Below are 20,078 nucleotides of genomic sequence, written 5' to 3'. Positions count from 1 at the left end.
AAACAAATGAAAAAGAATAATTTGGCACATTCATGTACACTCCTATTTTGGGCGTTACTTTGCTTTTTTAAAATTTGACACAACTCGTTGATTACAATGTACTGTATATAACTTTGAACTACCGGTACTGTCATACTTTTTGTATAGCACTAACGTATTTAAAAAATCGTCCACACACAGACAAACGCAAGGGTTTCAGTTCTTTAGGCTTACGTTGTAGGCCTATGCACCTCGAATAAGTAGGCAAACGTTGGAAGATGAAGCAGCAGATAAAATGTTTGGAGCAAGTTCAAAAACAGTTTCATACGCTTATTGTTCATGTATCCATTTTAACAAGGAAACTGGAAACAAGGTGATTTCACACGCTCAAAGTTGTGCGCACATTGTATAATCGATGTCACATCCAATACTCATAATGACCTCTTTACGCGAGGTGTGACAGAGCCTTGACTTCGCAAAAAAAAAAAAAAAAAAAAAAAAAAAAAGACCATCATCGTCATCATCATTAAGTATCGCAAGGAGACAGAGGAGTGGGAGGTCTGGTACAGGTACATACCCGGTAACTTCAACAGATTAAAATCCCGTTAAAGCTGGGTAACCTTCAGCCGCAAGAAGGTTATATTCAGTATATTACCCCATTTTCCAAAGGAAAAAAAGGGGGTGGTGCATTAGTAAAATGGCAAATGAACGTTTTGCGGCAGCATTCCTCACAACAATCGAGTATGAAGAGTCCACACTGTGCTCATACCGTCATAAGGCTCTTCTTTTTCTCTTAAATAAAAACTGTTTAGAGAGGAGTAAGCTTCACTTCAAATCCAGATATATTGCGCTTCTTGTTATTAACGATAACGAAAAACAGAAGCGCAAGAAGTTTGATTTTATTGAACAAAGGGGTCGTTGCGTTCAACATCGTAAAATGGCAAAGGATAGCAATATCACACGATTGAGAACCAATGTGTTAAAAATAATCCATGATGTAATTTACAATTAGCATTTAAGCATTTGACACCGATCTATTCTTACATGTATCAATAGTTGACGCTTCCAGTGTGCATTCGCGTTTGAACGCAATAAAGAGACTCAAAATCTAGAGTTAGCTGGAGTCATTACCTTCTGACAATAGCGCCTCCAACGAGAATTTAGCAATAATATAGGGAAAGTTTTTGCAGTGAACTCGAGAAAAGGGAAAAATCAGGGCCAACATAATCGTTTTTGGGGGATCCGAACCAACTCTTTACAAGAAAAGGAGGAAAAAAGGAGCGCGTAATAAATTTCTAATGAATTACTAACTTGCTTCATAAAATAATTGAGATACATAAATTTTCAAACGAAGTACATGTAATATAAAGTAACATTAATGTAAATAATATACAAACTAAATTAAGCAAGCCTAGCTTATTTAGTTTACAAACAAATGATATACAACGTTTATGGCTGTGTTCGGGGCTGACGCAATTCAAAATATTCATTGCTATAGGAGTGACAGGTCTTTCCTAACATATTGTTTTGAGAGGAAAAATGTACATAAAAGATGTTTTATGTAAATTCTGTGAATATAATGATGGCACGAAAACCGTTTGTTGCAACTAGAAACATTTAAAAGGTACATATTAATGTTACAAGAGTGCACGTATCTCACAATTCAGAAAAAAAGGGGAAACCCCTCTATAAACTATATATATATCGAATTTCGACAAATCACCCTGACATGTAAAGGAAACCTTTAACCCCAAAGCACTTTAATACTAACACTGAATCCAAGAATAAAACGGTTTGAGAGGAGAAAAACACTTTTTTTCTCGATGTACATTTAGAGAACAACTATATTTCCTAGCCAGTTGGCTTTATTATGAAAACAAAACCCTAATTTTTTAAAAAAATGTTTTTATTCAAGTCCAGCACCAAGGTACGAACTGCTTTAATGTGGAGGAAAGTCATCAGCTCATAAAATTCATTCAGAAGAATCATGTGGAAACATTCAAATCTCAATATTTAAGTGACACAAATTTTATATCAAATCTTAAGAAAACCCAACAATAGTTTTTAAGCATTTCAGCTTTAAACAACAAACAGTTTCAATATACCCATGCTGATGCCCAATTGCATTACAAATGTTCTTAAGAAAGGGCAATGATTATTCCTTCTCTGTCAAAGAATAAGTATTTTCAACAACAACTGTGAACATGATAGCTTACAATTTCAGCATTATTTGCCTGTCCAAAAAAAAGTAGTCTTACTACTAGTAATGTTTTTATTTCTGTGGACAGTAGCAAAGCATCAACTTTAAGGATTCTTAGCATCTTTTCTCTGTAGTCTTTCAAGAGTAGAAGATATTGTCTGAAAACATCCTTGAATACCTTGAAAAAAGAAAAAAGATTTATCAATAATTTTTTTAAAATTTTTATCTTGAAGAAAAAAAAATTATGTTGCTCAGTTCATAACAATTGCAATCCACTACCAAATCATTACCAACAAACCATTACCAAGAAACATACCTGAATTCCACCATTTTAAAATATTTTCCTTGGATGCAATCTGAAAGACAATTGTTTAAAGCATCTTAGAGAAAGATATGGTTTAGCTAAAACAACTTAACAATTATTACAAAACATAAATAAAATTTGGAGATCATAAATAAAACTTACTGCCACATAGAAGAATTTTAACTGTTATTTCATGTCAGACATCTAAATTTTAAATTGTCACTTATTTCATTTGACTCAAATTATTAATCTGATACTTTCATATTTTATAACTTTCAAATGTTTATTATCTTTAAAGACACAATAAGAGATAAGAGTAAGTTCTCTGATGTAACGCATATAAATTATTAGTACCTGTTTCTTACACAACACATAAAACCTACATGTAAAAAAAAAAAAATTACTGAAACTATAAGATCAGATAGGCAATACCGCCTCCAGGCTTTGTACTACTAGCTGGAGTAAGCACATCTGTATGAAAAAAAAAAAAAAAAAAAGAGACACCACCTCCAGTGTTATGCTTGAAAAGCTCTACAAAATGCAGTCATGCAGGCCATGGATTTTGTACAGAAGAAATTGATTGAAATAAAAAAAAAAAGATCGTTTTGGTTGAAATTTATGAAATGGGAAATGCTCAGAAATTCCATATGTTCGAATTTCATAAAATACTGTTATTTTTGACAGGAAGTTGTCTGCCCCTTGCTAAGCCTTATGTTACCCAACATTACAAATTCATGGCAAATTACCATATTTCACATTTTATTTTGACCACCACATTGTACTTTTTGATATACGTAGTGCAACTCATAAACCGTATGAAAAAAAAAAAAAAAAAAAAAAAAAAACATACACCACCTACAGTGTTGAGCTTGACAAGCTCTATAAATTGGAATAAAAAAGAGGTCTCTAGCAATTACGGTTTCAGACTTAGAAAAAGTTTTCAGTTTAGGATCTAATGGCCGCTTCTTCCATGAAAATGGACCGATTGACCCCAAACTCAAGAAGATGAAAGATGACCCTAAGGGTAACACCTGGCCATTATATTATAGGTATGGTCTGTGTAGTTTCTTAAAATCGGCACAAATAAAAACAATTTTGCAAAAAATTCTGATTTTTTGAAGATTTTGGCCTGTTTGAACTTGAATAAGGTCAAGGGTTAAATAAAATTATTTATTTATTTCCCTGGTGTCAGAAAAAAGACTTTAAAATGCACCTCTACTTATTTTTTCTCTAGTCCATAGAAAACAAAAAAATAAGCAGAAAATATTTGCGCAAATATGTTTCAGAAAATAATGTAACAAAACTCTGTTGTATTTCTTTAAGTTATAATATCTGAAACTAAATGGTGGCATTTGGCAGCCATAATTTGACATAAGTACTAGGCCAATTTGCAATTACCTGTTCATTTAACCTTTCAATCTTGGGAGTTAAGGATTTATTTAGCACTTGGAAAGTCTTAGACTGTTGATCACTTCTCCAAAAGCCATCTTGAATTACAAGATACAGTGTCCCAGCACCAATGACAGCCTTGGCACCAACCCTGGAATAGTAGCAGTTATTATGGATTACATAAAAAGACATCACAGTGAATATTGAGTTCATTATTATAGCCAGTTGCATGTAGTATAAGTTACCTATACCACAGTGTTCAGCAATTTGACCTATATTAATAATTTCCTTGTCCCAAACTCTTATCATTTTATAGTCTCGTGTGACTTACTACAATGACTGGATTGTATAACTCCCACCTTCATTTTTTCCAGCACATCATTGTAATTAATGCACATATAAAACCCAATATTTTTGTGCTTTGAATGTATTGTTGAACATCACTTGAACCATCAATTTGTAGTTTGCCCTAAGGGACCCCTTTGTCTAGGTATTTATAACAATGCTTTGGTCCCATAACAGGGGTCCCTGATGGCCAGCTATAGCTAGTCTTTACAATGTCCGGAAGTGTAAGGCGGAAGTGTAAGGCTGTGGGAACGCTACCCACTGATAGTATCATACCATCTGGTAATTATGTATTGGGAGTTTGTGATTATCATGCATAAATTGTAAATGATGTTCATAATAAAAATATAATAATTGAATCTGAGGAAATGTGAAAAAACAGTATAACTTCTAAAATAATGGCCCGATTATGCTGATTTTCGAACTCTACCTGCGTTTTAGTAAGATTGACCACTCCTGTGAGTATAATTACAATTGGCCAATCCGTTTTTCTTATATTGTGTTATCAGTGTTGCATTTATATTGAAAATAGTGAAAAAACAGCATAAATTCCCTAAAAATGGCCCAGTCATGCTGATTTTCGAACTTGACCTGCGTATTATGAATATTCATCAGTTCTGTAAGTTTCAAGTCAAAAGGTAAAATGGTTTTCCACTTATCGTGTTATCGGTGCTGCATATATGCTGAAAAAAGTGAAAAAACAGCATAAATTCCCTAAAAGTGACCCGATCATGCTGATTTTCGAACTTGACCTGCGTATTATGAATATTCATCAGTTCTGTAAGTTTCAAGTCAAAAGGTAAAATGGTTTTCCACTTATCGTGTTATCGGTGCTGCATATATGCTGAAAAAAGTGAAAAAACAGCATAAATTCCCTAATAGTGACCCGATCATGCTGATTTTCGAACTTGACCTGCGTATTATGAATATTCATCAGTTCTGCAAGTTTCAAGTCAAAAGGTAAAATGGTTTTCCACTTATCGTGTTATCGGTAAAAGTGCACGGCGACGACGGCGACGACAAACGCAGATGATGGCTATATGTACAGACACATCTGTGTCTGTACATAAAAAGTATCTATGAAAAATACTAAATGTAAAAAAAAAAAGAATCATCCATTCTAAGGGGACAGCCCAACCCTCAGTTGCACTAAAATTCCAAAGTGTCGATGTATATCCCTAAATGATAGGTCTATCAATTCAGAAAGTTTCAAATCACCCCCCCCTCTCCCCCAGGCAGCCCAACCTCCAAAATTACACTAAAATTTTTAAGTGCCCATGAGCATCCCTGATGATAGGTTTACCAATTTCCAAAGTTTCAACTTCTTCACTGCAATGGTTTAGGAAGCAATAGGATGAACTGTCTTGGTCTTTTTATTTCAGTTACGCACTGGGTATCTCTGCTACCACGCTGGCACACCATATTGAGATCTTCCTTCAATTTTTCTTTTGGAAACTGGCCTCACCTTCCACGTGAGTCACAACATGGTGAGCTGAAGTGCTAGCAGAGATACACGGCTAGAATAAAAAGACTGAGACTTTACTGTCCTTCACGTAGTGACTGACAAGAAAGCGTTTTGAATTAAATTTAGATGTACCTTGTATACTGTATACACGACGGAGGACACATAAAGATTTTCAGGACATGGATATTCAGAGGTATTTAAGGGCCACAAGGTTAAAACATGTATTGCTACGAGGCCTTACCAGTAGTAAAGGTACCGTGAGCATGTAAGTTCGAAAATTTGGAGGCAAGGTGGACGTGCAATCTGGTCGTCATTTTACACTTTTTGGGGTTTAATGTTTCATGTGTTAACAAAGAGTACGTATCAAAAATCATCAACAGGAATGCTTACACATGAATTCCGTACATATATAATAATTTTAATACTATAAACTGCAAAATCCAAATTCAAACGCAATAAAACTTTAAAAGTACCTAAGTACTAAAAAACTAACACTAGATCATGTTCTGTATGGAACATTGGCTACATATGGCACTCAAGTCACATAAATTCACTTCAGCATTATGGCAGTTTCATGTTCACTGAATAACTTTTTCAGGATAAAAAACGAACTTACATTCTTCAACGCAAGTTCAACTCAAGTTCAAAGACTTATATAACCAAGTCAAACTGAAAAATTAAGTGCACGTGTAGCACTTAAAGTCAACTAGGACGCTGAACAAACAAAGCATCATGCCCTGTTCTATAAGCGAGACCAAACTGAATCTTTCTGATCGCTGTGTTTGATAATTGTCACTATGTACCTGAAACTCATCTTGCTGATCAAAGTGCCGAAAGTACCAATGACAAACGTGCTCCCTTTACACGGAGTTGTGTGCAATAGTGCAGTATTGTTTCGTTATTATATATCATATCAAACTCTATAAAAATGTAGTTTTATTTTAATGAAAAAATACTAACCGTTTCTTTGACTTTGAAATTTAACAAAAATGAACGTCTTGATAGCAGGGAACAATGAATATAAATGCAAAATGCTCCCAAACATGACCTCCGCCGTATTGCCTCGCTTCGGAAAACATTATCGGAAGACTTGGACCGACACACCGATCTCCTTGTCAAAGGTACTATATCACACAAGTTTAACTTAAATTCATTCCTTTGTAAAAATATTTTGGTAGCCTACCTTATACACTGTGGATGAGGTTTTCTCTTTCCGTAATTGTCTGCATTACCCATGTGTACTTTGCTCTAGTGAAGCCTCAACTGCAAGGAGGCGTGTGCATGTAAATTTAATTGATTCAATTTCGACATTTTTGTAAATTGTAGACATTCCCACACAGGAATGGTGTTCTAAAGACGTTTCCCGAGGTTTTAAGGTCAGTTTTCCGGATTGATTAACCAATCAAGGTGACAGTTGAGCGTGGACACTCCTTACATTTTACTATTCACTTATATTTTATATTATATTCATATATCACTTATGAAGTAGTTAGCTTATATACAGTACTGTATGTATTTTGGTATTTGAATGATCTAAAGTAGTTATACTTATTTAAGCTTATGTGCACAATTTATGTAAAACTGTAGTTTAGAGAGCTTGTAAAATGTAACTGTACACATTTTAATGCTCAATAAATTATAATAAATATATTTTATGTGGTGCGATGTACAGCTATAGGATGGAAAAGAAAATCAATGTAGCTGTCATCGGAGGGGGCGTGGTTGGACTGTCTACGGCACTATGCATTGCAGAAAGTGTTCCATCCAGTGTTGGAGTTACACTGATATCTGAGAAGTTTTCCCCAGAGACTACTAGTGATGGATCTGGAGGGTTTTGGGAACCACATGTTTTGGGAAACACACCACTCCACTTGCAAAGGTTTTTTTTCTTTTTTTAATTTTTCTTTTAGTGTGATTTACATGAATTTAAGTCATGAATTTGTTGTTGAATTACTTTCAAAGTTGAGACTTGTTAAAAACAGATTTGTATTTTTTCTTAAACAGTATCATGTCATGATAAGCTTTATTCTCTTACAACATTGCACATTTGTGTACAAAATATTTCCACCAATAAATTAAGTTACATTTGAGATCAGTCATTCACCTTTTACAATTTTGGTAGATCAAATTAGTCAATTATGTTTTATTTTTGTAGAATAAATACATGTAGTTTCCAATTTTAGGCAATGGTCAGATAGCACCTTTTACCATTTGTTAGATTTACTCAGAGGTGAGAGGGCTGGGGAGATTGGAGTTGGCTTGTTGTCTGGATTCTTTTGGATGGATGATTTTAGAGAGGCATGGCATTTTTCATTTTTAGTAAAAAGTTTTGAAACTTCATATAAAATTTCTCAGATTTTTAAGGCTGGGTTAAGGTAACACAAAACACTAACATATGCTATGGGGCAATTAATTTGCAGTTGGACTTTTTTTGTAAAATTGGCTTTGAAAGTTTGAGTTAAGTTGTGGATCTGTACATAGCATGTACATGTATTTACATGTATTTACAGTAACTGCATGTAGGTTAATATGGCAATGTTAATTGCCCTTCATGAATGGTACAACCAGATGCATTGCTTTTTTTTTCAATCTAGGAATACTATAATGTCTATGGTTTATTTTTTTAGTATCCAGGTCCTCAATGTGCATTTAAAAGAGCATAACTTTTTGTGGAAAATATAGATGTAAGGGGTGAAGAAGATTTGGATTTAAACTATTTCAAATTGCATTATAACTGGTACCAAGAATATATTTATTACCAATACTGGTACATTTATAATGCAGCTCTGAGTGTTAGTTCAGATATTTGACAATTGAAATATCACTTGCATTTGTTTGCAGGATCCATATTGGTCAAAGACTGTGTTTGGATTTAGGCATCTAAGTCCACAGGAGCTTTCTTTCTACCCCAAAGCAAAGTAAATTTTTACAAATAAAAATTGAATTTTTTTCTTAAAAAAAATGAATAAATAAATAAATGGTCAGTTATAATATAAGTTGCACTAAGGTATTAAATTAAAAATGGAATGAAGCATGAAATCCAAGTGTAGGGACAGGTTGAGAAATAATTTGTGATTAGGAAAAATGTCTTACTCAAGGAAAATGCATTTTGACAAATAAATATGCACAGTCTCTTTGATAATTCTATAATTATATTTAATGAATTGTTGTGGCTTTCCTATTTATCAGTTACCTGGTTGTTTATTTGATCTTTGTTAATGACTGATTTTTTTTTTTGATAATCTTCATGCATGTCATATATTCCAGACATGGTTGGTTTTACACCACTATCAAGGTTGAAACAAGTATGTACTTAAGATGGCTTTTGAAAAGGTAAAATGTAATTACCATGCTGTGATGATATCATGACATTAAAGCCAGCTGTGAAATTACTGTTCAAAATTATTGTGAAATGGCTTTTCATATTGAACATAGTTTTAGAGAAGGTTTTTAATCTTTTACATCAGAACCAATGTGCAAGGTGCAAAGCGTTGGGTTTTCCTAAAAAAAAAAAAAAAAAAATACTCAGCCAATTTCTCTGTGACTACCTTTGTTCCTCTTTTCTTGGCACTTTCCTTAACTCTGTAGCAATCCGGTAAATTTCAGGTTTGAAAGCAGGAATGGTAAAGTATTGAAGAAGAAAATCAAAACCTTGGAAGAGGTATTAAATTGACTTTGATTCTATCTCACGATTTTCATTATTCTTATTCTTCATATTGATTTTTAAACAATAATCAGTGAACAGTTATCTCTTTAATTGCAAAAAATTGCATGAACAGTTTCAAGAAAACAAACATTATATCATCATGAAAATTATCATGTATTGTGGAAAGTTATTTTGTTGTAGCTTGCATATGATTTTGATGTGGCTGTCATCTGCACTGGTCTTGGTGCAAGAGAGCTAGTGGGAGATGCAGATGTTGTACCTGTTAGAGGACAGTTGATCAAGGTGTGTGTGTGTGTGTATTACTGGCTTCAAATATCTCTTCATTTCTCTTTATATCAGGTATAATGAAAGTGCTTGAGGCATTGTCAGTCAGTTACAAAATTAGCCTTTAATAAACACTCAAAAATACATTCAGGGTATTTCCACATTTAAAGAAGCATTACCACCAACCTAATACTAGTACATGTGCTATCCACAGTACACTTAAAATCCAGCATTGAAGTGCTGTTTTTATATTTTAGGCCCATGCACCTTGGTTGAAGCATTTTCTAGTACATAGTACTAAAACTTCTTTCAATTATATGCTTCCAGGGTAAGCAAGTTTATATATTTATGTTTTTGATCACTTTCTCATTATACCTGTAGCCACAAGAAATTGAAATTGCAAGAGCGATAAACAGTTTAAAAAAACAGCTTTGAATTTTGAGTATTACATGGCAAGTGTATTATTGTATTTTCTAATTTATGACTTAAAACAGTATCTGTAAAATTCACAATTTTTCACATTGAAAAAATCAAGTTAGTGTCATAGCTGTAAAAACTTTTCAGGAAGGTCACAGAAAGTGTTCACAATATCTTTGCTAAAATTTGTCTTCATTCCAATAGGTTAATGCACCATGGATAAAAAATTTTTACGGTATTGGGAACAGCACTTATATATTTCCAGGGTGAGTTACTTTACTAAATTCCTCCTTAAAATATTGCTTTGAAGTCAAATTTTAACATGGATAATACTGGAATCTTTTGTTGAACAAAGATAAAAGAACAAATTTAAGGGGAAATAATGAAATACTTATTTCAGACTGAATGAAGTAAAACTTGGTGGAACACATCAGACTGGAGACTGGAATACAGAAGTAGATGTACAGGATGGCATATTCATCTTGAAGAGCTGTTGTGAATTAATCCCCAGTTTGAAGGTGAGATCACTATTTAATGAAATAATTTCAAGAATGTTCAGAAAATGCCAAGATTAGTTACACACTAAGGGATGCCAGTTAAACATTTACTTACTTAACAGTTAGCATTGTCAATTATTGCTTTGTTTAATCAAATAATGAGTTTTCCCCCCAGCATGCTGAAATCAAAGGACAGTGGGCTGGACTGAGACCTTCTAGGTCGGCTGGTATTCGGCTGGAGAAAGAAGAAAAGGTTTTTGATGGAAAACTGCTGAAGGTACAGTACAGTGTCCTACTTTGATACTGTTTATAGAAAGTGGTTTGCTTTCTTAGTAAGTTCAAGATTTTTGGAGTGACCAAGAAATCAATCACATAATGCCATGGAAAATTATCATTTAAATTTAGGTAATAAGAACTCCGATCCATCACAAGATAATAACAGAGTTCTTCAAATCAATTTTTTCCCCCATTTCAGATTGTTTACAACTACGGTCATGGAGGTGGTGGTATCACAACTCACTGGGGATGTGCAAAAGAAGCAGCAAAATTAGTGGCCCACTCAATAGGTGGCACTAGTGTGGTGTCCAAACTTTAAACATGTGAAATGGACATAAATTATAAAGAAGCTTACTTTATAAACAGTATTATTTACACAAAGAATTACAATAATGGGGATAATGAAATTGTAGAAGGTACAGTTTTTAACAAGGAGAAATGAGTATAAATGTTTATATATATTCAGTATATATTTGTTTTTAGACATCTGATATTGACATAAATTGTGAGATTGTGCACAAAGAGCTTTGTCCACAGCTCCTCAGTTGAATCCTGCAGATGTGCCGCTGTGGAGAGAATGTCAACCTTTGCAAAGTTATAAACAAACTTAAGAATTCGTTCGGTTGTTATGTGAAATATCTAATGTCATGAAATAAAATTTCTTTTTTCATATCACACTTAACTAAATGTTTGATATATATTATAAAAAATATGACTTTATGATAATTAATAATGATCACGAGTCTTAACATACTTGAACCTGGTATAGACCTATCACTTTGACAATGGCAGATTTGGGGGGGGGGGGGGGGGGGGAGGTCTTGACTCTCCCTTTGATTTCTGAAAAAAATCACACCTATTGTTGCCTCTTGAAATTAGAATTTTGACCAGCTAATTCACAATTCTAAACCGTACCAAATGGCACCGTTTGCCCACTGAAATACCAACATTTTTCGGGACCTTCAGCAGGCCCCAAAAATGAAGTTTTGAACTTTTAAAGATGCAACTTTCAAAATGAACCTTGCAAGGAGTTTCTTTTTTTAAGAAAATTAAAGATATTTAGAAGTGTCTACAGCTTTTGGACGGAATTTCTTTAAGATATTCTTGAAGAATGGGAAAAAAAATACCACTTTCATTTGTTTGCAGGATCCATACTGGGCGAAGACTGTTTGGATTTAGGGCGTATTCCCAGACATTTAGATCGATCTATACCCGTAGGGAGTCTCACTAGTTTACTGTCAGATAATCCGGCTTAAATGTCCTTCCCGCCTACTACAAGCTGTAAGGGGTTAATTAACTTTCATGCCCGCTCGGCTGACAGCTATTTAGTGTGAACCCCCAGGGAGTTAGGTCGATCTAGTTCGGATCGATCTAATCTCTGGGAATGGGGTCTTGGACAACAAACCCCACAGGAGCTTTTCTTCTGCCCCAAAGCAAAGTAAATTTATGGGAATAAACATTAAAATCTTCTTTAACTAAATAGCAAAGCTGGCAAATATGCAGACACCATACAGGAAACAGGGCAGCAAAGCTGTCAAATGTTCAGAGAGCATACAGAAAAGTGCACAGAATAATGTTTTGGCAAATTTTGATCCACTGTTACATAATGCGTTAAAACAGGATAATCACTCTTACCCTCTTACATTATGTACAACAGGTAACATAGACATTGAAAAGCTAGCAAGTGATTCAGTTCCATGGGATTTAAAAGCCACTGAAAATGCTTATGTGTGAAAAATGGAAACTTCACAAAAAAAAAAAAAAAAAAAAAAGGAGAGTAATTACCGTAAATGTAAATTGATTGTGCCGATTTTCGAAAGCAACCTGCCTCATAACCAAACAAAGCCACTCAGTAAACGTAACACATTGAAAGGGGTCAAGAGGTATCAGTTCTCAAGATACACACACCCACCTTTTAAAGTAAATGAAAACAAGAATAGCTGCAAAAATGCTGAAATTCAACATTTATTTGACCAGCAAATTTAGAATGATCATGGCTTGTATGAAAATCCAAACTTCATCTAAAAAAGTACAGCTTTTGATCTACAATTTCAAAATAATTACTTTTTTGATCTTTAACTGGTTGACACAGTAGTCACTGATTTTAAAAAATAAAGTTTAAAAACCAAACACTTTAGGTTGCAGTTTCTTCCAGCATCCATTAGGAAACCTAAATTTAATTGAGCATGATTGTTCTCAACCAAACACTAAAACTGGTTGTGTACTTGTTGTGTGTCCAAAAATAGCATCTGTCTTCGGTATTGCAAGAAAGGCCAATGAGCCACAACAGCACATTTCTGATGAAGAAGTCAACAAACTTGGAGAGGACGGTAGTGCTTCAATTAACTGACTCTGATAGCAGTCAGATCCTTGTGATCTTCCAACATAATGTTTCTTCCATTGTTTGTGGGACTGACACCTACACTTGCAGTTACCATTTTTCAAAAGTCCATGTTCCGTGTTGTCACCGGTCACTTGTTCCCTAACCCAAACACCAAAATTAGCTCCACCTGGGATTTTAGAATCATTTATCAAAGACTGTGCTCTCTGAGAGTGCAACTGACTGTAGGCTGCACCAAAGAATCTGATCAGTATTTCAACCAAGGTGGACACGTGTGTGAACTTCACTTGAGGAACCTCTGGTTGAAAACTGTGACTGGGACCAGAAAGCTGAGATGCTGGTGTCTGGAAGGCAGTGTGGTTTTGGGGCAATGCTGGTTTCATTGGTGGTGTTGTAGTCCTCAAATGCAGCACCAAGACAGTGGAAGCAGCCACGGTTGCAACACTCAGAACATAAGCGATTGAGCACACTGCAATGACCTGCAAAACAATGTGGACAGTTTTAATAGGCTACCAACTTTTTATGAAAGTCAGTTACATGAAGCAAGCTCTCTCACCCATTTATCTTACAGCTCCATGCAAATAGAACTTTTAGTTTGGTTAACTGCTCAGCTTAACATAAATGCGCATAAATCTTTCAAAAGACAGAGGATCTCCTGTTTGCCACAAGCTCTCTTCATAAAGGCAAATGGGGATTTTTAAATAAATTACTGATCATCATCCTCATACCTTAGACACTTCATTAATAACTTGCTTGATGTTCTGCATCCATTTCTTGTTTTCAAGAAGTACCAGAAGATCTGTGTAAGAAAACCAGCCACGATCTATACCCTGGCTTAAGGCAATTCTGAAAGATACAAGGAATATAAAACTTCTGAAAAGAAATGTATTCAACATCACCTCTGTCTTCATCTTAAAGGTGGTCTTGAATGACTTGAAACTCTTTTTCCAAACACTTCTATGGAATTTGTCCTCTAATTTAGTAAACTAATCATGGGATTTAAACACAATGTCACTGTGGCCACAATGAATTTATGTTCATTTAGCATAGAGTGAGACATACCTCTGTTCTAATGAAGCCACTACTGCTTGAAACTCCTCTGGTTTCACAAACAAATGCCAGTCCTAAAACAAAGCACATACTAAAGAAATATCTGCAAAGCCTTCAAAGCAATACTGGTATATATACTGTAAAATGTGAGCAAAACAATGTTTTGAAAAAACCATTAAGGCAATGTGTCATGTATATAGGAAATTGCACAAATTGTTCCAACATTGTTCACTGGATCGAAATGTCAGACCAAACAATTTTATTTCAATACTCAGGTCAGGTTTGCAATACCCCATACTTTATCAATTTGATTTCAAACCTTACCAATGCTGCTAGGAAATCTCTTTCCAGTTCATTAAGATCCTCCAGTTCCAGGTTGGCAGAAGCTGCCCATTCATCATTAAGAACTTCATCATCCACTCCTTCATCATACATGAATTTGGAGGCCATCAACTGAAATATTGATACTTTTAAAATGTTATATGGCACAGGCGTATGGCATGGTGGATTTGGCATCTTAGTTAGTATCCAGATTAAATTCAGAGGTGCATGCCTGCACACACAAATATACTCATGTAATATTATTTTCTTAAAAGAATCTTAAAAATCTAGTTAACCATGTTTAGAGCTGAACTTAAAGGAGATTGAAAATGTCTTACCACAGATATCAGAAACAGGTCGGAGGAAGAAATTTTCTGCAGATACTGGGGGTTCTTGTGCTTGAGACGTTCAACATATAACATTCCTGTCATCATGCCACTGGGAGACATACAGGCATGCCTAAAATATCAAAGCAGCATAAAATTATTTGATTTAGTGCATACAATGTTTATGTATCTAATGTAAACCAATGTAAGTATGATCAAATCCATTATGACATATAAGATGGGTATCTGCACAAAGAAAATAATTTCTACCAACCATTTTCTTGACTTAACATTTTTTGCATCAATTTGCAAAAAATATATATATAATGTTTATAATGAAGCGCTGAATATGTGGAAATTCCAAAACATTTGTCTCACCACCATACAATCTAGGCATCATAACAAAAATATAAAGGGAACAAAGCCATTTTCTGAAACTCACCTTGAAACAGCAGCTGCACTCTCCATATCAATCCGGCCAAGTCCTCGTGGAGCAGCATCTTGGAAGAAATTGACTGCAATTTCTGAATACCAAAGCATTCCATGCATTAATAAATATCTCAAAGAAATAATTTTGTCCCACACATAACTTGTAACATAATACATTCAATGGAAAGTGAAATATTCTGTATTCTCTTCTTTAATCAAGTACCAAAGTAAAATAGACCACACCCAATCGTACAACCTTAAATATATAAAGATATCATGATTTCGTTAGTTGCTGCTTTACCTGTTAAAGGCAGTGAAGGTCTGTCAGTACCAGGGAGTTTTCCAAAATAAAGAGTTTTTCTCAATCTTTCTGTGAGTTTTTCATGTTCTTCATTCTCCTGAAAATAAACAAGTGTTGGTGAGAAATAAAAACACCAAAGACACTCCAAGATCACTTTAGCAATGTTTATTTTGTGATAAATGTTGAACATATTCTAATTCGGAAAAATGAAACAAAACAATGTTTCAAAGCTTCATAAAAAAAAAAAAAAAAAAAAAACAACAACATATGAGTCACAATTTAATTTTTAGGCTTTTAAAATCATAAATGCCAATCTTCAAAACATTTTGGTTATGAATCCATTTCCAATTTTTTGACAATGCCTGATTGATCACTCAGGGCGACATTTGTTGGGAAATTATCTCTGATGGGAATTCAGTTATGACTCAACGTAATTCATAATAAAAATCTCAAAGATACTTGAGCCGCATCTCATCCCACGAGTATGAAACTGGATTTCAAGTCTAGAGCTTTTGGCATTAATGTTGTTTTGGGTGGGAGCAAGTTGGAAGATCACATTGCCAAAAAATGTCATGTCCCCGAGTCTGGCAGTCTGCCATGCCAGTCTGTAAATGCTTAGATGTTATATAAACTGAACCCATTAGGTTAATCTATACTAAATGAACACTGTATATCACTGTACATCACTTTTTAAATGTGTGCAACAAAAAACTTGTTAAAGTCAGCTCAAATTAAAATAACCATATACAAAACTACCTGCAGGCACAGTAATGAAGCCTTATCAAATCTAGCTAATGCATCAAGAACATAAATCCTTATCTCTACTTCAAAGGTCCAACCCTTCTTCTTGTAAAGATGCCATATTCCTACCTCTGATATTTCGATGCTTTTGATCTTAGACGGGGAAGAGCTGGCCACATGGTGTGTTTAAAGTAATACTTTCTATCCAGTACCCAGTCATATGGCATTTTGTTTGTACTTTCCTTTCATGGGTTATGTCTGAGAGCACCCGGTTTATGGACCCTCACCTAACCAGCCTGTGCCTGCCTGCTAGGTGATACATGAATGTGTCAGTTATAAAAAGTTAGCCTAAGGGAAAACTGTGGATGCCTTCACCTCTGACAGTCGCCGGGTATGGGATTATATCTACATCCTAATCACATCTCGCCTCATAGTTCAGGCCTGAATGAATAAAGGGAGAAAGACGGCTTTTTGCCAGTTGGTCTAGAGAATTAACAAGGACAGGAACTGACCAAAAACCTGGGCAACGATCTAGAGAATATTTACCAACTGCAGCTTCTCTGTTTGTGCTTTGTGTACTAAGCCAGGCACTACAACTGGATATGTATATCCAATGCCTCTACACTCAAAAGTATGCATGAATTTATATAACAATGCAATGCCACAATATAACACGACAGGGATTGGTTGTTTTTTAATCTAAGATAAATGTGAAAAAACTGTGAATTCTGCAAGGTGAGAAGCACATCTAAAGGATCCCGCAAACCAAACTACAAGACATCAGTGCCACAACATCTGTAGCAGTCACCATGTCTTATTATGCTTGTTCAAGGATGGAATTTCAACAACAGTCCAGCAGACAGTGGAACTCACAGATAATGAATGAGAGTTGGTACCATTATGTGAAGCATCAACAAGTCCATGAGACTTCCACTGTAAACGAAGCCGTGTGCTATGAGATTGACTTGGACACACATTCACTACAGGGTATGTACTCTATTAATTGTAGAAACAATGTTAAGTCCAAATATATTAGAAAAATATGTGCATGAATTACAAAATCTTACTCAAAAACCATCTGACGCACTTGAAACTGAATTCCCACAAATGTGTTCGCTTAGTTACCAAATGTTTTGAAATTTGTTCTACTTTTTTCACCAAGCTTTTAACTGGTTATAATCAATACATACCAAGTTTGAACGTGAAAATCAAATGAGGTACTGTGGTCAATAATTTTGTTAATACTGTTGCCCTGCTATTTTTGATAAGAAATCACATGCAACAAGTCTAATGATAAGTAAAATGGGGAAACGCGTGGCGAAATTATTCCCTAGCAAAAATTATCAACAGACTCTGCGATATTATAAACCATCGTTCTACACTTTATTAGTCGAGGATCTGATTACAAATTTTACAGCCGACAAGTAAGAAACATCCCGATTGCTGCCACGTGTTTCACCTACTGACAGATTCCTTCGATTTCACCACTGTCACGTCAGAAAATGGCGCTAGTTTCTCAAGAATGAATGAAAATCCTCAAGCATAAGCAGATAATTTTTGGTTATCGACCTACCTCAAAGTAAATGTCTTCATCTTCTTCGTCAACTAGACAGTTTATCATTTTGGGTATGAACGTCATTTTTTATTTACTTCGAATGTTATTCACTAAATAAGTGGATGATGAAGCTAACTCCCAGTCGCCATAACCTCGAACAACTCTCGCGCACTCGTCTGATTACGCGAGACTTAGGTGTGGTATAAGTCACAAAATGGCGACAGCAGGAAGATCGGTTTAAAAACATTGGCATAGACCACGGCAAAGAAAAATCTGTGTTAGGAAAACACAAGAGGATACAATGGCTGAGTTAAACATCGATATCTCTAAACTTCCCCTAGATGTCCGAGCAAGACTTGCCGAGCTGGACCTCGAACTTTCAGAAGGTAGTTGATAAAACCAGTCTCAGGAATTATTATCATAATAACTTTTGCTACTTGATTCAGCTTGTTTATAAATAGTCTTGTCATTATACAAATAGAAGAGCATGCAATATTTACTTGTCTGCAATAATTGTATCCTCTCATGTTGACTCAGTTGGAAAAAATTTTTTGTGCCATCTTGTTTCGTGATGTAAACTGTACCGACATTGTTCATGTTATTGCAGGGGAAAGAATACAGAAACTCTCTCTCTCTCTCTCTCTCTCTCTCTCTCTCTCTCTCTCTCTCTCTCTCTCTCTCTCTCTCTCTCTCTCTCTCTCTCTCTGAGTCTTGCAAATTTAACCATGTGCAAGTTTTTGATTTGAGTGTATGGATTTGGCTTCTTTTAAGAGACCAAAGATAAGTTATTCATTTGTTAGTTCTGTCATGGGGATTAGTTAAAACATTTTTTCAAGATAGTTCTTAATCCTCATATCCAACACATTTTCTGTTTTAATTGCCAAAGTTTTCCTCATTTGTGCAGAATACATGAAGGCATTACCCTTGTTGGCAATAGTTACTTGGGTGTCCAGTCATTTTAATGGGTGATATAGAACTAGTAGTTGTCTGGTCGTAATGCATTTGCTAATGACACTTGAAAAAGGTTTGGCCTTGATTGAATTTTGTTATTGCTTGTGAACATAAGCCCTCATTAATACTGTAAGAAGTAAAAAATATTCAATTTAAAAGCACCATAATATACCACTTCTTATTATGTTGCCACAACAGAAGGATATGACCATAATATTCTTAGTCTTTTAAGTTTGTTGAAATGCAAGTTGTGAAATCCCTGCAAAAGACTGATATATACTGAGCACAGCACTGAGCAGTTTATAAAAAACTCAAAATGGATAAAGGGACAATTTTTTTTGCATTTGTCTGTTATTCATCTTTTCTTTTAAGGGTCTTCAATAATTAGTGTCCAACTTTTTGTTCTTGTTTGATAGTGCTACTGGTTAGGGAGATATTGATTGGAATTTTGCGTTTACCTTTATGCATATTATAAGCTCCATGCACATGATCAAACATGTAAATCTTCTTATTCTTAATCTCCTCGTATACCTCCCTTTTCCTGATACCATACCTTACCTATCAAACTTTTCAAACACTTTTCTTTTATGTTCTTTTATGTTCACACATACATATGCACACATTCAAAGTGAATATACATAGATGACATAATGCCTGCATGGACTAGAAAACTTTAAACACTCCTAGATGTCCCTGTTACTAAAAAAATTTGTTAATTATACAACTGATTGTATAATAGCAATTCCCTCCCATATTTGTACATGTCAACAATGGGCTCTTGATGTCTACCAATAGGGCATTTGCATCTGTGGAGATGCATCATTAGCCTTGGTAAATTTTACTCCTTAAGTACTCTTGCATATCTTGTTAGTCTGCATAAGGTGGATGAGACTAATAGACGCTATTAATAATGTGCAACATGTTACTTGCATGCTAACAAGGATCCAGAAGGACTCTGTAGGTAATTGTTCTTATTAAGAACATGTGGAGTATATGTATGCTGTCAGATTTTGAAAATGACATGCAAGTGTCTAATTACAGAATGGACTCTGTTTGACAGCATTGCAGGTGCTAACAGACATCTCTTGTTTTAGATATTTAATTCTAAAAAAAAGATCATTTTTTTTAGTTAATTGAAAAAATTTGTTACTTTATCATCACAGAGGTCAGTATTGTAATGTTAAGACTCTTAAATTAAAAGGCCATGTCTTACTTAGAAAGTTGAATTCATCCTTTTTTTTGCATAAAAATGTGATAGCA

The 20,078-nt window shown here is 34.7% G+C and overlaps 4 protein-coding genes across 11 annotated transcripts in view; 2 read left to right on the top strand and 2 right to left on the bottom strand.

Annotated features, from left to right (window-relative positions):
* Positions 1 to 858: 858 nt before the first annotated feature.
* On the bottom strand, positions 859 to 6,933 carry LOC106173248 (uncharacterized). 4 transcript variants are annotated; one of them, XM_013554302.2, is made up of 4 exons: positions 6,866 to 6,933; positions 3,882 to 4,023; positions 2,496 to 2,535; positions 859 to 2,357 (listed from the first exon to the last, which is right to left on the bottom strand). In XM_013554302.2, the coding sequence occupies exons 1-4, from the start codon at positions 6,916 to 6,918 to the stop codon at positions 2,284 to 2,286; spliced, it is 309 nt and encodes a 102-aa protein (XP_013409756.2). In that variant the 5' UTR covers positions 6,919 to 6,933; the 3' UTR covers positions 859 to 2,283. The 4 variants fall into 4 exon arrangements, with proteins under 4 accessions (XP_013409756.2, XP_013409757.2, XP_086863400.1 ...); XM_013554303.2 differs by lacking the exon at positions 6,866 to 6,933 and adding an exon at positions 6,486 to 6,574; XM_087007274.1 differs by lacking the exon at positions 6,866 to 6,933 and adding an exon at positions 6,299 to 6,323.
* Positions 6,510 to 11,480, top strand: LOC106173247 (D-aspartate oxidase). 4 transcript variants are annotated; one of them, XM_013554299.3, is made up of 12 exons: positions 6,510 to 6,803; positions 7,009 to 7,058; positions 7,355 to 7,561; positions 7,866 to 7,980; positions 8,524 to 8,600; positions 8,950 to 9,015; positions 9,289 to 9,343; positions 9,530 to 9,631; positions 10,235 to 10,296; positions 10,431 to 10,548; positions 10,703 to 10,804; positions 11,003 to 11,480. In XM_013554299.3, the coding sequence occupies exons 1-12, from the start codon at positions 6,672 to 6,674 to the stop codon at positions 11,120 to 11,122; spliced, it is 1,206 nt and encodes a 401-aa protein (XP_013409753.2). In that variant the 5' UTR covers positions 6,510 to 6,671; the 3' UTR covers positions 11,123 to 11,480. The 4 variants fall into 4 exon arrangements, with proteins under 4 accessions (XP_013409753.2, XP_013409752.2, XP_013409755.2 ...); XM_013554298.3 differs by lacking the exon at positions 10,235 to 10,296 and adding an exon at positions 9,871 to 9,941; XM_013554301.2 differs by lacking the exon at positions 10,235 to 10,296 and adding an exon at positions 9,871 to 9,941 and having other exon boundaries at positions 6,535 to 6,803; positions 7,009 to 7,089.
* A 1,270-nt stretch (positions 11,481 to 12,750) lies between these two features.
* Positions 12,751 to 18,039, bottom strand: LOC106173251 (protein CNPPD1). The gene is made up of 8 exons (XM_013554311.3): positions 17,886 to 18,039; positions 15,572 to 15,668; positions 15,284 to 15,365; positions 14,854 to 14,974; positions 14,519 to 14,647; positions 14,207 to 14,268; positions 13,873 to 13,990; positions 12,751 to 13,623 (listed from the first exon to the last, which is right to left on the bottom strand). The coding sequence occupies exons 1-8, from the start codon at positions 17,949 to 17,951 to the stop codon at positions 13,000 to 13,002; spliced, it is 1,299 nt and encodes a 432-aa protein (XP_013409765.1). The 5' UTR covers positions 17,952 to 18,039; the 3' UTR covers positions 12,751 to 12,999.
* LOC106173249 (disco-interacting protein 2 homolog C) overlaps positions 16,672 to 20,078 on the top strand; it is a 36,793-nt gene continuing 33,386 nt past the window's right edge. The window contains exon 1 of one of the 2 annotated variants that reach the window (XM_013554304.2): positions 16,672 to 17,299. In XM_013554304.2, the coding sequence (XP_013409758.1) occupies positions 17,122 to 17,299 (178 nt within the window). In that variant the 5' untranslated portion in view covers positions 16,672 to 17,121. Of the gene's footprint in view, positions 17,300 to 18,081; positions 18,254 to 20,078 lie in introns of those variants that run through there. The other variant, XM_013554305.3, reaches the window with a different exon arrangement.

The sequence above is a fragment of the Lingula anatina genome, chromosome 2 (genome assembly GCF_051362555.1).
Source record: "Lingula anatina isolate TDL-2025a chromosome 2, LinAna3.0, whole genome shotgun sequence".
Classification (NCBI taxonomy): Eukaryota; Metazoa; Brachiopoda; class Lingulata; order Lingulida; family Lingulidae; genus Lingula; species Lingula anatina.
This window is presented reverse-complemented; position numbering and strand designations above follow the sequence as displayed.

Excerpts from the sequence above, each read along its gene's own strand:
- LOC106173251 (XM_013554311.3), bottom strand. The coding sequence starts at position 17,951 with ATGACGTTCATACCCAAAATGATAAACTGTCTAGTTGACGAAGAAGAT. Across the intron at positions 15,669-17,885 it reads ATGAAGACATTTACTTTGAG|GAGAATGAAGAACATGAAAA; the intron begins GTAGGTCGATAA and ends GTTTATTTTCAG. Across the intron at positions 14,975-15,283 it reads AGTGCAGCTGCTGTTTCAAG|GCATGCCTGTATGTCTCCCA; the intron begins GTGAGTTTCAGA and ends TTGATATTTTAG.
- LOC106173248 (XM_013554302.2), bottom strand. The coding sequence starts at position 6,918 with ATGGGTAATGCAGACAATTACGGAAAGAGAAAACCTCATCCACAGTGT. Across the intron at positions 4,024-6,865 it reads CCTCATCCACAGTGTATAAG|GGTTGGTGCCAAGGCTGTCA; the intron begins GTAGGCTACCAA and ends CTACTATTCCAG. Across the intron at positions 2,536-3,881 it reads TTGAAAGGTTAAATGAACAG|ATTGCATCCAAGGAAAATAT; the intron begins GTAATTGCAAAT and ends ATTGTCTTTCAG.
- LOC106173247 (XM_013554298.3), top strand. The coding sequence starts at position 6,672 with ATGAACGTCTTGATAGCAGGGAACAATGAATATAAATGCAAAATGCTC. Across the intron at positions 7,981-8,523 it reads GGATGGATGATTTTAGAGAG|GATCCATATTGGTCAAAGAC; the intron begins GCATGGCATTTT and ends ATTTGTTTGCAG. Across the intron at positions 10,549-10,702 it reads AATTAATCCCCAGTTTGAAG|CATGCTGAAATCAAAGGACA; the intron begins GTGAGATCACTA and ends TTTTCCCCCCAG.